We start from the raw sequence: 16,386 nt of genomic DNA, 5'->3' as shown, positions 1-16,386 counted from the left end.
GTGACTGGTAAGAATAAATAAACTTCTTGTGGACAGGCTTTTGAATGGTACAAAGTTTGTGTGGCAGTAAATAATAAGGGCAAGTCCCAGACCGCTTGGTAAGACAGACACAAGCAATGAATATTCATGTGAAGGTGACCAAATGCCATGTGTCCAGGGACAAAGAATGTAGCTTTTCTTACAGAATGGAAAATTTTATCCCGAACGGCAGTGACCTGAAAAGAATTGAAGGTGATGGTGGGTAATCAGCTGGACATCAGCCTCGGTGTGACCCTGTGGCCAACGGGAGTGGCTAATGGTACCCACGACGGTACCAACACAATGTTGAAGAGGAGCAGATGGATTATATTCTCTTTGTGCTTGTTACTGGAGCCACTGCTCTGCCCACTTCTGGCACCCACAGACTAAGAAAAATCTTGAAATATTGTCGTTTTTGCAAAAAAAAAAAGCATAAATGAGTAAATTGCTGGAAAAGGTGCCTAAGAATGAAAAGCTCCAAGAAATCAATCTGTTCAGCTGATCAAGGAAGAGGTCGGTTGATCCCGGACCTCAGGACCATACATGAACACCAAAAACTTGATCACAGCAGACTTTTGGCTCTACCATGCAAGGGTCAAAAGAGATCTGCAGTTGGAATTTGAAGTTGGAGGCCAGGTGGGATTTTCTATGGCATCCAAAACAGCACTGAGTTTTCCTCTTAAAAATATGCCAAGATTTCACCATAGCTTTAGAAGCCAATTGACACGTGGAAAATCTATGGTTGGTGCTCCTTAGAAGGTCCTCCTACGAGATAACAACATCCCTCTCCCTCCCCATTTGACGTGAGTATTTACGAATCTATGGAAATGGTTTTGGTGCTTTTCTCCCCATGAGAAAAATATGATGTTTTGGTGGAAATAAAAAAAAAAATAAATATTTTTATTCCATTCAAACCCAAACATTTCTTCTTAGACAGACTGTTACAGTGCCTCATAGCATCTTCCCATGTTGCTCTGTGGAGGTTAATGCTCTGCTTTTCTCCAGGACGTGGTCTTGCTGGCTGACTGACACCATGCTCCAGGCACGGGGCTCCTCTTCTCGCTGAAGCACTACATCGTGGCGCTGAAAACAGCAGTCCTCATTCTTTCTGCTGGTGCAGGAGAGTGAGACTGAAGTAAAACTGAAGTAAACATCAGAATTTGATGACTACTTGATTTCTAAGGTCCCATCTCCGTGCTCAACCCCCTTGTACTGTAATCTAATCTGTAAGCAGCATCCTCGTACCAGAGAAAACCAGATCCTGTTTCTGAGATCCGTATTTGTGATAACACCATCGCCTAACCGAGCATTCAGGATTGAACTGGCGTTGGTGTCATTCGTAGCAGTTCTCATCCTGTAATTAAAACCGTTAAGGATTGTTGCCAGTCCCTCGCTCTTCAACTGCTGGTGTTTAATCCTGTTTCTAAAGCTCAGTGAAGACAACGCGATAGTTACCACTGACTTCAGGAGTATTGGCTCGGTCCCAACAGCACAAGCCCCTACTAATTTGAATGAAAACAGTAATCTTCTTAGCTGCTAACAGCGGTAGATGGTGGTATCTACGGATTTTACACCAGAGCTGTGTGCATATCACGCACCGAGCAGCACATTATATATTTCCCGTAGCCACAGATAGCTCATCTTGACGGTCTGAAGTCCAAAGCAGTTTGAATCACAGATGGCCTGCTCCTTGCAGCAGCCGTCACGGTCTTTTGCCACAGGGGATTGCCCCTGTAAGCTGCGGTGCTGGAAGCACCAGTCTTCTGCCACGGATGCCCCGGCTCGCCTGTGGCACCGGCCTCTGCAGAGCAGCCGGCGGAGGCAGGCACAAAATGCACAGCGCTTCCCCCCGATACAGCTCCCGACCCAGCCCGGGGGAAGGCAGTGCCAGGCTGCTGGGCTCAGAAATCGCCCTGCTATTTTTATCTGCTTTCCTTCCACCGCTGACGTGTCTCTCTGCTTCTTGGTCCTCGGAAAGCTTCTACCAGATCTCCATGGTGACTGCTGTCAGAGGACAGATTTCCTCGCTGGTGTTAACACATCCAAAGTGACATCCATCTGGTCTCGCACGACACCGTGTTTGGCAACCGTAGCCATGATGTCCGAGAGCTGGTGAACTTCACGTGAACTAACAAAGTTTTTGCCAGGCTCTCCTTGCCCCTCCTGCATTGTTCCAGTCATGGTGCATCGTGTTTTGGGAAGTTCTTTTATCGCCTTCTCATTTAATTAAGTGATGATGTGGGGATATTCAGACCAGCAGCTTTCAACCTTAGGAAGCAGCGGTGAGGGAAGCCAGAGGCGTGCTCATACAATTAGCGTAGTTTATTTATATCTCAGAAGATGAAATGACAAAAGCAAATGCAGAAGCCCTCGGTGGTATGCATAGCCTGCTCTCGGTCCTGCTCTTCATCCCCACCGTGCCTCTGGCAGAGCGTGGGATCTCCGTGCAAGGACGGCTCCACCACACCCGATAACACGTGGCTGGGACACAAGACCCTTCCAGCGTCGTTTTCATAACACAAAATAATAACAATAATAAGCAGCTGCTTCCAAAGGAGGGAGCCACACCCAGAGCTGCGGCGTTAAACCTCGAGGAGACCTTGACATCCCAGGATGTCGGATGGGGGCTGGTGGTGTCTTTCAGAGGAAGCTCTGCCGTGTCCTTGGGCAAAGACGTCTCTTGGGTTGCGCAGCTCGGGGGGGGACGCGCTGCAGCTCAGCAGCTGGTGGGACATTTTAGGATCAAGCTGGAAGGTGGTTCGGTGTCAGCAGAGAGCTTTCTTTGGGACCACAGTCGATGGCACCTTTTCAGGGTGGGGGTGACATTGTTTATGGGGCTGAGGGACAGGATGGGGCAGGAGGAGAGGAGATTCATCCCTTGTGGGCAGGGGGATGCCTCTGCTCAGGGCAGGGACACAGGTTCATTCCTGCTGGGACCTCCCTTCGTGACAGGTGACAACAGTGTCACTGCCATGGGGCTGTGTACCCTCAGAGGGGAGGACATGGGGTCACTGCCATGGGGCAGTGTCCCCTCATGGGGGATATCGCTGCCATGGGGCTGTGTCCTCTCACGGCGGGTGTCACTGCCATGGGGCTGTGTCCCTTCAAGAGGATGGCATGGGGTCCCTGCCATGGGGCTGTGTCTCCTCGGGGAGGAGGACATGGGGTCCCTGCCAGGGGGTTGTCCCTCCTCATGGAGGGTGTCACTACCATGGTGGCTGTGTGCCCTCATGGTGGGTGTCATGGCCATGGGGCTGTGTACCCTCATGGGGGATATCGCTGCCATGGGGCTGTGTCCCCTCCTGGCAGGTGTCGCTGCCATGGGGCTGTGTCCCTTCAAGGGGATGGCATGGGGTTCCTGCCACAGGGCCGTCCCCCCTCATGGCGGGTGTCACTACCATGGTGGCTGTGTCCCCTCATGGTGGGTGTCATGGCCATGGGGCTGTGCCCCCTCATGGGGCAGGACACGGGGTCCCTGCCATGGGGCTGTGTCCCCTCATGGTGGGTGTCATGGCCATGGGGCTGTGTCCCCTCAGAGGGGATGCTGCTGCCATGGTGGCTGTCTCTCCTCAGGGGGAGGACACGGGGTCCCTGCCATGGGGCTGCGCGCCCCCGGGAGATGTCGACGCCATGCGGCTGTGTCCCCTCGGGGGGAGGCCGGCAGCCGCTGCCGTGGCGGACACCTCCCCTCCGCGGCGGCACGGGCCCCGGGACACGGCCTCGGGGGGCCGCTCCCGCCGCCGGGCCCTCCCCGCCCCTCGGCTGCCGGGGCCGGGCGTGTCGCAGCGCCGGCGCAGGCCGCGGCGGTGCCCCCCGCCCGCACTACATTTCCCGGCGTGCCGGGCGCGGCGGGGCCGGGCCGGGCCGGGCCGCGCGGAGCGGAGCGGGCGGCCCCGGCGCTGGTGCTGCCCGGGGCGGGGAGGGCCGGGCCGGGCAGCGTAGGGCAGGGCAGGGCAGGTGGGTCGGCGGAGCCCCATGGAGCGGGGGAAGATGGCGGAGCTGGAGAGCCTGGAGACGGCGGCGGAGCATGAGCGGATCCTGCGGGAGATCGAGAGCACCGACACGGCCTGCATCGGCCCCACGCTCAGGTGCGGCCGGGGCGGGGCGGCGGGACCCGGGGCGGCCAGCCTGGGCGGAGGGGGGGGGCCTCGCTTTGCCTTGCCTTGCCTTGCCTTGCCACCCCCCTCCCCAGAAACTCTGAAGAAACGAGGACATTTTAATTATTATTATTTTTTAATAATCGTCTCTGCGAAGCGCCCGCAGCCGCCTCGCTTCCCCCTGCTCGGCTCCCCGCCGGGCCGGGCTGCCCGGGCGGTGGGAGCGCCGTGAGGGGCGAACCTTGGCCTGTCCCCGGCCCGCGGCTCCGCGCCCTGGGCCTGGCCGGGGTGGCGGCGGGGCTTCTGCTGCCTGGCTGCGGTGCCGGCTCCTGCGGCGGGCTCTGCCCCTCCGCCGTGGGCTCCTGCTCGGGGCCTGCAGCCCCTCCGGGAGCTCTCGGGCTGCCCGCAGCCCGCCGTCGCCCTCCCCGCCGGGGTGCTGGTAAAGAGGGGAAAGCAGGGCATTCTCCTGCCCTTAGCCCGGAACCCGTCCAAGTTATTCTTGTAAACCATCGCCTGCCCTTTTTGTTAATTTGTGTCCGTTTGGCAAAAACCGTGGCTAATTGTGAAGCCGTGGGTAGGGGTGTAGTTACCATCCTGACGATATGATAGGAGTTAATGCCTCTGTTTGCTTAATGGATCCTTTGTTCTCCTATTAAGCATCTTCTCCCAGTGGTTCTTGCAGTATCCTTCAGCTGGGAGAACCCGTTGCCTCATCTGCCGAGCTCTCCTCCTGCCCGAGGAGCGCAGATGGATATAGCTGCGTGCCCAGGAGCGCTGCCCGTTCACTTTTCCTTTTCCTTCTGCTCCTTCCCGTGAGTCTGGGTCTGGCCTTTCAGCCTTTTAGGGATTTCTTTGTGGTGCTGGTTAGGACTTTGCAGCGGTGGCTTCTGCTGCGTCGTTAATCTGAAAGGTGCGGTATCTGGCTGTTTAGCCTGTGTCTCATGAGAAATCGACTGTTTTTTTTTAAATATGGTATTTCAGATAAATTATGCATGTCTAAGACCTGTTCTTTCTAGCCAGACCACGTACTGTTAGCATCTCTGTCCTGGTAGAAGCCACGTAATGGATTTGGCAAACTGAGACACCTCATCTCTCCTTCCCCCTCTTTAAAGTAAAACAGAAGTTCCCCAGAGAACTTCGTATCAAACCCAAAATGCATTACTCGCAGCGCTGAGCACAAGTGCGCGTGTTATCCTCTAGAAGGTTGATGCTACAAATGGGTAGAGGATATTTATAGCTCATTGTAACCAAATTGATCGGGCTGAGAGGTGGGAAAAGATAGACGTGCGTTACCAGAAATACTCAGCTTCAAATTCTAAATAGTTGCATTATCGCAAACTGAAATTCGGTGCTAAGCTTTGCTGCTTTTGGTGGCGAGGGGAACCCGGTGCCCTTTCGCAGGGCAGTGCAGTGGGTTTCACCTTCCTCTTTCAGCTGCTCTGCATCAGCCCAGGAGTTGCTGAACTGGAAATCACCGTGCCAGCTGGGAGTCTGTGGGTATAAACAGGACTGGAGCCTCTCGTCCCACCCCCTCCACAACAGCCCTTCATTTCTTTTCGATATTTAAGTTTTACAGACTCGTGGTTTTAAATGACTCGCGTGGCTGTCTTTAAAAATGGGTTTAAGCTGTTTGACTTGCAGTGATACTGCAGTGTGGGCACAAAATTAAAATGGGAAAGCTTTTCATTTGTGGAGCAACAGAGCACTGGATTTGTTGTGCTATAGGGTTGCCCATTTGTTTAGTTTTTTTGGCTTTTTGCAGTTTTCTTTCTGAAGTTGTCCTGTGAAACCTTTAAAGGTAAACTGAACGGTAGGAGATGCTGAGAAATAGATTTATTAACAAACCTGAAAAAACTGGTTTGAATGTCTGGGAACTGCCAGAATGAAGAGTGTGGGTGGTTTTTTTTTTTCCATTGCATAGAACTAAGTGCAGTTGATCTTGTTTCTTAGTATTAAGGTTAGATGAGGAGTTGGGCTTAATGTCTGTCTTTGCATAGCCACAGAAGAAACACTAATCAGTGTCTGGGGCAGAGAAAGGTTTGTGCTTTTGCTAGCATTAACCGTTGGAGAACAGCGGTACTTCATCAGGAGTATTACTAATGATATAAGCCCAAGCAATACCTGCTCCGAGGATTTCTAGAGTTGAAACTAGACCAGCTGAGGGTAAACATGATGTGCTGGTGAGTCCGGAAAAGAGGATGATGGAAACTTTTAAAAAAAGGTGACTCACTTCTTGTAGGCATCATGGAAGAAATGTGTCTTCAGGAGCCAGGCTGGTTTCCCTTCTAGGAACAGCAGTCCCAAAGCACAGTTCAGAAATAGGCTGGACTGCCGGGCTCCTGCTGCCAGCCGGGGCTTGTTTGCAGAATTGCGCTTTTATCAGTTTCTGACTCGGCAGTTCCGAGTCAGAATCAGTTTTTATCAGTTTCCGACTCTAGCCGCTCTGTGTTGTCCTGGCGTAGCGCTCAAGGCTGAATTGCTATTATCAGAGGGTGATGGAGGGGTTAAGATGTTAAATTTAAGGTCCAAATAATTAATCTGTCTGGGTGGGTTTGTGTCCCACCCATCAGGGAGAGCGTTTTCTGTTAGAAAAATAGCAAGTATAGTAATTCTTGCCCTGGGGCAGGGGAAGGATGAGATGCCTTCTTGAAGTTGCTTCCAGCCCTATTTTTCTGCTCTGTTCTCACTGTGATTCTGGGAGTCGGTGGCATGGGCCGGGACTCCATTGTGCCGGGCGCTGTGCAGATGTGGGACGAAGCCTGCCCCTCCTCAAGGAGAGGAATTTCATTCTAAATATAAAAAATGGGAGACGAGGGCGTGCGAGGAAGCGTTGGCAACAGCCTTGATCTTGTGATGAGCTGTGCCAGTCTCACGTCTTGCTACGCCAGTGGCTCCAATGCCATCGAGGGCTCTTCTTTTTTTTTTTTTTTTTTTTTAAATACCTGACAGTGAATGTCATTGTGTTTGAAGGAGGACACCGAGCAAGTTCAGTGAGTCTTTGTGGGGATCCCCTTGAGTCTGTGATGCTCCTGGAATCAAAATAATCCACTTCAGGATGTCTTTCCTGCTATTCAACCTCTACTAATTATATCCATTGCTCCTAATTCCACTTCCTTCTGCTGTTCTAATTCATCTTTTTTTTTTCCCTCGTGTTACGCTTCTTGATTTTGCGGGCTATTTTTGGATCCCCTCTCTGTATCTAGGCTTCTAAGAATCACTTAATTCTGTGGGATCAGATAACCTTCTACGGGAAAAGAAACTCTTCTTGCTTAAAACCACCTCTTGACTAAGCTGTGACACCCGAATGCTCTAATTTTATTACACTCCATTGACTGATCCAGTTTGTTGCTCTTCGCTGAGCTTTCTGTCCACTTCAGCTTTATTTTTTAAGCGATGGGAAGCTAGTGATGGACCGTAATAGTCTAGCTGCAGTCACTGTAAGTGAGGATGCTCGCCTCTCTGCCTCTGTAGTTTCTAATCAAACTTACTCGGTGAGAAAAGGGTAGTCCCTCGCTCTGCAAGCTCATACAGCATTTGCCGAGTGCTTGTCCTGAAATACCTCGCTGTTACTTTTGATATGGAGAGATTACTTTATTGCACAGCTGATGCTGTCTTGCTTTCTTCTGTGATTCTCTTAGTCTCCCTTGATTTTAACTTCTCCCTGGCCCTGTGCTTTGTGCTGGACCTCTAGGTTATAAATGATTGACTCAAACTGGTACAGAATAAAGGCAGGAGAAACAGTGAGATTATCTTGTATGACACCCCATAAATGTGGGCTGTATAACTTCACCCAGTTTTCCCTGCGCTCAGCCTGTCGTCTAAGGATGAGCCCGTGTGATTATCTGAATTGCCAATCATTTAAAAGAAGTTCTTGGTTTCGGCCTGTGGATGTTTTCCTGTCCTTTCCCTTGCTACTCTGCAGTGTCCTTTCACACCTGGTGTCTTCTCACGGTTAAAATACAGGCTTGTATTTTCCAGTCACTTCTTTTTGGTTTTACAGCTTGAGCTCTGCAAGTCTAGCACTCTTGAAAACCCTTTCCCTGCTCTCAAGCTGCATTTGCAGCTTTTTGAAATAGGCGAAGGATTTTTAAACAGCATTTGATAAAATTAAAAAAAGCCCCATCCGGCCACATAGATGTAGTTACAGTATTCTTGCCGTCTCCTCACCGCTTTAGATGCAGGTGAAATTACCTCGATACTGTAGTAGTCTCCTGCTTGTGCACTGAGAGATCGGAGCAGCTCTCTTTTCCTCAGCATTGTAACAGGAGTCGTTACTTCATGCAGAGTTATTTTCTTGGGAGCCCAGTTGTTCATAGCTGTGGATCGTGCTCCTCGTTGCTACATCTGTACCTTCGCGCTTGGTTTTCCTGCAGTGCGAGTTGCTGGGAAGGATCAAGATTTCCAAACGATTGTTTTCTACGGCTGCCTGATTTCATGGGTTGTTACTCTGCTAGCTTTTGTGTCATCTGCAAATTATATCATCAGTCTTTTTTTTTTTCTTTTTAGGTGTATATTTGCTTTCTAGATTGTTCCTTAGTGGTTGAGATTTTTATCAGTTATGTTGGGACTAGTACTTACCTGTGCCCCTTTAGAAAACTGAGAAATGTTGTATCTCAGACAGCAATTAGTCATCCAGTCTGTGCTTTTGTGTAAAACTATATTTTTAATAGGAGTTTCGTATCTGTCTGCTAATTATGTATGTTTGGAGAGATTACAATGTTGTTTAACCCAAGAATGAAATAAAGCACACTTGATAGGGTAGCGTTTCTACTAAGCGGCTCTTGACTGAGATTAAAGTAGGACTGTAATTAAGCTCTGTTCCCTAAATCCTTTATCAACTCTTCCATGACCGTGTCTGGGATTAGTGTTGCTCTGGCTGACCTGGCGCTACCTGGCCGACCCGTTTACCATTCTGGCAGTGTGTCATGTTCATCCCCTGTGCCCAGGTTCATCTTAAACAGTGGAGCCAGAGGTCCTCAACTGCCTTTTTTTTTTCTTTAGGTTTCTGGGTCTTCTGGCTTGAATGCTTGACAAACAACGTTCTCATTCGCGACTAATGGATATAACTAACCTCATCTCCCATAGGCACGTCACCGTAGGTCCTTCTTGGTACCCTCAGGCTCTGGCTGGCTGTATGGGCGTAGTGTTGAGACACCTGAGCTGGATGTGTGGGAGCCAGAAGCGCTCTTGCTGCAGCCCATCTTGCTGACATTGTTCGGTGCTACCTCGGGTCCAGGCTGGAGCAATGTGACAGTGCAAATAGCAGCAGCTTGTCTGTGATCCTGACTCCTGAGCTGGTACTGATGGCCTGGAAGAAGGATGTTGTCCCGTTTATTTTCTTCTACAGCTTCAGGTGGAGCTGAGCTGGAACTAGTACAGCCATGTTCCCGTGTCATTCAGGTTTCTGGTGCTGAACTTGGAAAACTAGGGCTTTGCTCTTAGACATAAACTTATGGATGGGGTCCAGCAAGTGCTCGGGCTCTTGCTTAGCCCCTCTGAGCTCCACTTAGCTGAAAGTTGTGGCATTAGTACAAGCCCGGTGGTAAACCTGGTTGGAAAATGGATCTGGATGGAAAAATAACCCAGCTAAAACATCTTTTGCTTTTATACAGCTCTGCTTTAACATATTTGGCTGTGCGATAGCACAAATACTGTTTCCAGCCCAGGAAAGAGGTTGTGTGGGGATGGGAGTGAGGGACTTGGTGATGGCAAAAGTCAAGATTGAGTCTTGCTAGATTTATAAAAGCTCAATGAGTTTGTCCAAGCAGACAGTAACCTGCTGTGTCGTTCCTAGTCCATAGTCACGGGCACTGACGTGGGTTTGGTCAAGCTGCCTGCGGTTAAGTGCACGTTGCTTCTTGTGCTTGGGGCTATGGGGTGTAGTTTGATGGGCCAGTATTGGCTTAAGCAGTTTCCCCATCTTTTGCTTGCTCCTCCCAAGCGTTGGTGTGGCACAGCATTCATGCGGGTGCTGAAACACAACCCTCCCCTTTTCCACCTTATTTGAGTTATTTTTTTTCATCTGGATCAGTTTGCCTCCACTTTGTCCTGGGCTTGTTTTGTGGCTTCCCAGCATCTAGACTGGCACAAGAGATTTGGTGGCAGGGTACTGGGTCTGGGGGCCAGCTGTGCTATTAGACATCTAATGTCTGTGAACTTGGACGTGTCCTTCTTCCATGAGCTGCTTGCAATTCCCTCACTTGGTAGAAGACTGTTTTACTTGGTTGGGGAGTGTAACTGGTTTACAGTGGGTCGGATGAGCATGGAAACCATGACACAGTAAGGAGCAGCAGTTTGAGTCTTCTGGGTTGGGTGCTAAGAACGAAGGCTGGCCAAGCTGGTCCTAATCTCTGCTGCAGTGGGTGACATGAGGATAATGGTCTGCATTACAGATGTGAAGCGAGGTGTAATGACAAGCGTCTGGCTTAACAGCTTCCCTATTTGTACTTTGGCGTGCAAGAGTGAAGATTGCTCAAGGAGCAATGGTTTTAAACTAAGGGAGGGCAGATTTAGACTGGATTTAACAAAGGAATTTTTTACAATGAGGGTGGTGAGGTACTGGCACAGGTTGCCCAGAGAGGTAGTGGAGGTCCCATCCCTGGAAACATTCAAGGCCAGGTTGGACGGGGCTCCGAGCAACCTGATCTAGTGGAAGATGTCCCTGCTCATTGCAGAGGGGTTGGACTAGATGACCTTTAAAGGTCCCTTCCAACCCAAACCATTCTATGATTCTAAGATGCTAGTGTCCTCCTGATCACTCTTGGGACTACCTTTACTGGTGGTAGGGAGCTGCGATCACTGCGGTTTGTCCTTCAGCTGAGCCTGCCTTGGGTGAGGAGAGGTGAAGGAGAACCTGGATCAGCTTTGGGATGAAGAGGACCTTCTCTTACACATGCCAGGGCTGGCTAAGAAGTGCCTCTTCAAGGTCCTAGGCACAGTAAGAATTGAAGAGCATCTGAAAATCATACACAGTATCTGTAAAAATCCCCTGAGGCTGAATACTGTGAGAACTTACATGTAGCAGAGCTAAAACTATACTGAGTTGTTCTCCTGACTTTGCACCCTTTAGCTGTGCCACGCTTCGCCTTGGCTTCATGAGTCCCATCTCCACAAGTCCCATCCCTTGCTTTACGCACAGTAATTCGTGAAATGCCAACCACCAGCAAAGCAACGCCATGAAGAAATAGCGCAGACCGTCTAGACACTAACTGTTGGCCACAGAGCTTGCTCAGGAAGCTGCTTGTAACAACTGTAAATTGTCTGCTAATAAAAGCCTCGCAGGATCTTTTGAAGCATCTTTCAGCCCATTCTCCTGCCACCCAGACAGGGAAACTGCAGTCTCCTGAAAATGAGCCTGGCCCTCTGTTCATATGTACATAATTAAGTGTCTTTTAAAAAAGGCAGTTCATTGCAATACTGCTTGAATTGTATTAGCATTCCCTTCTGGTCAGGCTGATGGTGTTCAACTCCAAGTTTTCTGTTGCGGAAAAGAAAGTATCAGCAGCTGCTCCTGTGAAATAATCTGGTACCAGCGTTAACGGTCTATCGGGAGACGGACTGGTCTGGCTTAATGTGTGGAGCATTGGCAATCTCTGCCTGGAGGTACGTTTTACTTGATTATCTCGAGTTTTATGGATACCTTCTCGTTTACAGTGCTAAGGTTCTGCAGACAACTTTGGGATGGTGAATCCTTATAATTCATACAACCCTTTTTATTTCACTCTGCACCCTGATGCAGTCTGAAGGGAACAGCTTGCAAGAATGTACCACTCAATTATTTATAGCTTATATTTTCTTGTTTTTTCTCGCAGAAGTACATTCCTTTCTGGAATTTAATGAATCACTGTCCAAGGACAGATTATCAAATGCCTGTTCCTATTCTGTGGGATGTAGTCGTGTGTCTGGGCTCTCAGTAGCTCACTGAATTTATTTTCCTGTGTACCCTCCAAGCACCTCGTCTGCAATAGCAGTACATGATAGCAGCGTTGTGAGGTAGTAAGCTAAAAGGGGATATTTCCCTTGAATCTTTAGGGAAAGGCTGCTCTACTAATCTGTCTTGGTGTCTTCTGGCGTTGTCACTGCGTATGACTTAGCAGTATTTCATCTCGAGCTGGCAGCTGAGCTCATCTTTACAGCTCTCTGCTGTCCTGCCTGTAGAGGATTGCAGAAAAGCAGTAGCCTGGGGACTCGGTTGATTGCCCCTCTGTAGGCAGAGTCCTGTGGCATTTAAGTCTACCTAGACTGTCCTTTCTGTTATGCCCTTTCTGATTCCACTTTTAGTGGTTTGAAGGATTTTTGTCTTTATCTAAAAATAAATAAATAAAATGGCCGCTTAGTTCATGGCTGCAGAAACCTAATAATAGCGACTTTCTGAATCTTTGTCCCAAAGGAGAGCAAACGTGACCTTTGAGGAAAAAACTGAAATAACTGGGATTGCTTAATCTAGACAAGACGGGCACACAATTCATCTTCAGATGCAGAATAGACTGTTGAGAAGATGAAAAGCTCTTCTTTCATGACTGTGCACAGGCTGGGGTCTGGACTACAATTGCAGCAGCGGAGATTTTGGATAGATGCAAGGAAGTGCTTTCTAACTAATAGTTGAGAAAATCATGAAAATGTTCGTACTGGTTGCATCAAAACCTTTTCTTCTTCATCGTCCTGTCTCTGAGGGTAGTGAGGAGTGGGTGCTTATCACATGAGACACAGAGCAAATACAGACGCATGCTTCTAGTGTCTTGCAGTCTGCACTTGGGAGGCTTTCGGCACAGTTTGTACCAGCATTTCTCTGTTTGAGAGCTTCCCATGGATCTTTTCTCCACGACTGTCTTGTCAACATTTTAGTCTGCTAATGCTCTCACATTGAAACATTTTACAGGGATGAGTTCTGCAGTTTAATTGTGCATTGTGTATTCCCTTAGGGTTTAAAATTGGTTTTTTTGCTAGGACAGGGTCTAGGCTGTCACAAAGGATTATGAGAAATAAGTCAGTCTTTCTTTTTTTTTCCCCCTTCCAAGCTGAAGGTTCTTAATCAATTCATTCTATTCTCCTGCTAAAGCTGTTTTGAATTGCTCATTATCCCTGTTGCTTTTCTTGGTATCTTTTCTCATGCAACTATCACCTTTTTGCGATGATGCTGGAAAGATCAGAGCTGCACATAGTGATCAAGATGCAGGTTCACGTCTTGAGATGTGTTAAGTGGCACAATAATGTTTTCTGCTTCGCTTTCTCTTCTTTTTCTTGCAGTCTCTGTGGTCTGAGCCAACACTTCTGACAATATAGCCGCAATACCGCTGGCATCTCTCCTCCTCAGTGCTAGGAGTTAATTTGGAGCCCCTCGCTGTCAGTGTATTACAAAGGCTTTGTCCCCTGTTCCTCCCCTGCAAGTGTCCTGCTTTACACTGCTGGCACTGGGCTTTATTTGTCACTTTGTCACCTGATACTCGGTGTTGTAAGATCCTTTGCAGCTTTTTGCTTTGGAGTTAATCCAACTGAATAGTTCTGTGTCCTCTGCAAAATGTCATCGTGACGTTCATCCCCTTCTCTAAACCACTGTGAAACACATTGAACTAGAGGAACATCAACCATCTATTTTTTTCCTTTGAATTTTCGCAATGCTTTAAACATTCAAGTGTGTTAGGTCGACCAGATCCTCCTCGTTAACAAGTCTGACTCCTTCAAAGAGTGCTAGTGAATAAGATGCGTGAATGCCACCCAAAGAAGCTGTTGTCTCCTTTGCTATGTTGTACTTTTTACATCTTCGTGAACTATTTCATAAAAAAACCTTTTACTTTGCCCAGTCACGCTTAGTGCTCTGTAGCTTGTAGGATTCTTCATGTGCTGCAGAAGCCACTAAAGAAATCGGTATCACGTTTTCCATCTTCCACTTCGCTCGCGGTAACCACAACATTAATGGTAGGTTATTGCTGACCTGGTGTTTGTGGCCTGGCAGTTTTATGTAACGCACCTTTAGTGTTCTTGAGCAAACACAACTGTTCGTTTTACTGAGCTGGTCTCAGTCTGCGGCAGCAAGAGAAGTTTTGGGGTAGAAACTCCTTGGTCCCATCCGTGGCACACAGCAAGCCATTTCTCCAGCCATTCTGCTGTAGAAGAGTTTTCCTGAAAAGCTCCTGCTCCCTTCCTTGCTCTGCAAGTTTCCTGCTTCTGATGTTTGAAGAAGCTACTAGTTTTTTATATATTAACTAATTCGCTTTTCACATGTCCTTTTTTTTTGCATAGATTATTTTACACGTGCGCTTAGCTTACTGGGGTTTGTGCACTTTAATTTTCCAGCTCTGGAAATTTTTTCTTCTATTCCTTATTCTGCTGCTGTTTAACCATGGTGGCTGAGGGGGGGGTGTGTGTGTGTGAATGTTTAAAGCCTTTTTTCCTAGTTAGTATACTGCTGCCTTAGAGCACATAAATATGTCTTTTAAGCAGTTTCATTGCCACCCACAAGCATTTAATACTTCTAGCTGTTCCTTTTTAATTTCCTTTTTGGGTAGGGAAGAAACGAAGAAGCACGCTGCTGTTCTTCTTTGTAGTGATATGCGACAGTAATGGTTTTCTTCCTGCTCCCACAAAGGTGCTCGATTTGCGTGTTTTACCCCAACTGTTGCAGAGAGCCCATCGTTAATTCTGAACACGTCAAAGTGTTGGAGCAGAATTACTTTCTTCTGTAGGTTGTCCTGACTCTCTGCTAACAAAACCCTTTGGCAAACTTAAAACCTTAATCTTGCCATGGCTCCCTCATTTGCCTACAGAGCATCTTGTCTGAAGGGTTTGAAAAGATGGGTAGACATACATCTGTCAGTAGTGGGTTAGGGAAGGTTGACCTTGCGGTGGGGACTGAAGTGAAGGAGGTGGCTTCTGGAAATCCCTTCCCTGTGAATCAATAGGGTGCTTGACTTTGCTTCCAGTGGTCTAGCCGGTCATTAGCTAAGGTCCAAAAGCGATAGCTGGGCTGGCTGTGATGTCCTGTCAGTAGTAGGTGGTGCCATGCAGCATGGTCCTCTGCCCATCGTAGATTTAGTATGGTAGTTCTGGGGGGGTCAGTATGTCTCTAGCTTCCTGCTGAAGCTCGGCTTACTCTGCTTGTGCAGATCAACTGCCTCGTGTGTGTGACGCTCATGGTGTTTCCAGTAAGCACGTGTCCAAGCTTCTGGGGAGAGTTTGTCCCACCCTCACTGGGTCTGAGGAGCCACCAGAACAGGTCTTCTCAAGGGTACGCTGCCACCGGCACGGTTCCTTCAGCCTGGCTTTGGCTGCTGTCCTTCGTCAGCGCTTGCGAGGGCAGCAAGCTGCGGGCTGGGTTAGCCGTTCTGCCAGATGCTGTCCTTGTCAAGGTGGTTCTACCTCTAGTGCCATAGGTTAGGTGCCACAGCTTCTTGAAAAATCTGAAATCAGGAGTCGAGACTTCTTGATTTCCTGTGGCCATATCTTAGGAAGTAACATCCTTTTTATAAAATCTCTAGACGCAGTTTTAGGTCATCATAAAGAATTATTTCTTTGTAATACCCAGCCTGTTTTCCAGGTGCCGTCTGTCTTGGAGAAGTGAGGATGCATGGTGTGCCTGTCTGCTGGAACTTCCTCTCTCTGCTTCCAAATCCGTTTTGGTTTGGAAAATCAGTGTATGGATAATTAGCTCTCCTGCTGGGTTGGCTTTAGGGCTGGCAATTTGCTCGGGCAAGACACACACACACACACACACACACACACTGATTTGTGCTCTTTCAGTCACTTGGACACAAAGGAGCTGAGCAGCATTAGCTGGGGCAGAACAGCAGGTGAGCAAATCCTCTGTTTCTGCTGCTTCTCAACCATAGCTACTAAGAAAGCGGAGGATGAGGCTAGTCGTAATCCTGCTTTTTGGGGTGGACTGGTGCCTTTGGGATTTTTAAACTGCAGGCAGCAGTGATGGAAAGGTTGAAATCTGTAAAGGTGACTGTTTTCTTCCTGAAATACCTGTGGCACATTAGGTTTTTGTTTAGCAGACTGTTATCTGGCCTGTTTTTTAATAATTTGCTTCTGGCCTGAACATCCATTGGGTTGTGAATGTGCCCAGTCTTGGTGCGGCAGGAGCACGTGAAGTAAGGGCACCCTGTGCACGGGGAGAGGCTTTTAAGGGCGCTCTGGAGAGCGACCTGACCTGTCTGCCCGATGTCCTCGTGTCGGGGCAGGACTGTCACAGAGCTGATTTTGCTTTGCGTTGCCTGCTCTGGGTGTGGTGACATGTCCTACACAATAGATAGCAGTGCTGTGAGCGCACGTG

At 48.7% G+C, this 16,386-nt stretch overlaps 1 protein-coding gene across 4 annotated transcripts in view; it reads left to right on the top strand.

Moving 5' to 3' along the window:
• The first annotated feature begins 3,811 nt into the window (after positions 1–3,811).
• Positions 3,812–16,386, top strand: part of EXOC6B (exocyst complex component 6B) — a 317,684-nt gene continuing 305,109 nt past the window's right edge. For 2 of the 4 annotated variants that reach the window (XM_072861634.1, XM_072861632.1), the window contains exon 1: positions 3,812–4,106. In XM_072861634.1, the coding sequence (XP_072717735.1) occupies positions 3,994–4,106 (113 nt within the window). In that variant the 5' untranslated portion in view covers positions 3,812–3,993. The remainder of the gene's footprint in view (positions 4,107–16,386) is intronic. The other 2 variants (XM_072861635.1, XM_072861633.1) reach the window with 2 other exon arrangements.

This window comes from Ciconia boyciana, chromosome 5 (genome assembly GCF_034638445.1).
Source record: "Ciconia boyciana chromosome 5, ASM3463844v1, whole genome shotgun sequence".
Classification (NCBI taxonomy): domain Eukaryota; kingdom Metazoa; phylum Chordata; class Aves; order Ciconiiformes; family Ciconiidae; genus Ciconia; species Ciconia boyciana.
This window is presented reverse-complemented; position numbering and strand designations above follow the sequence as displayed.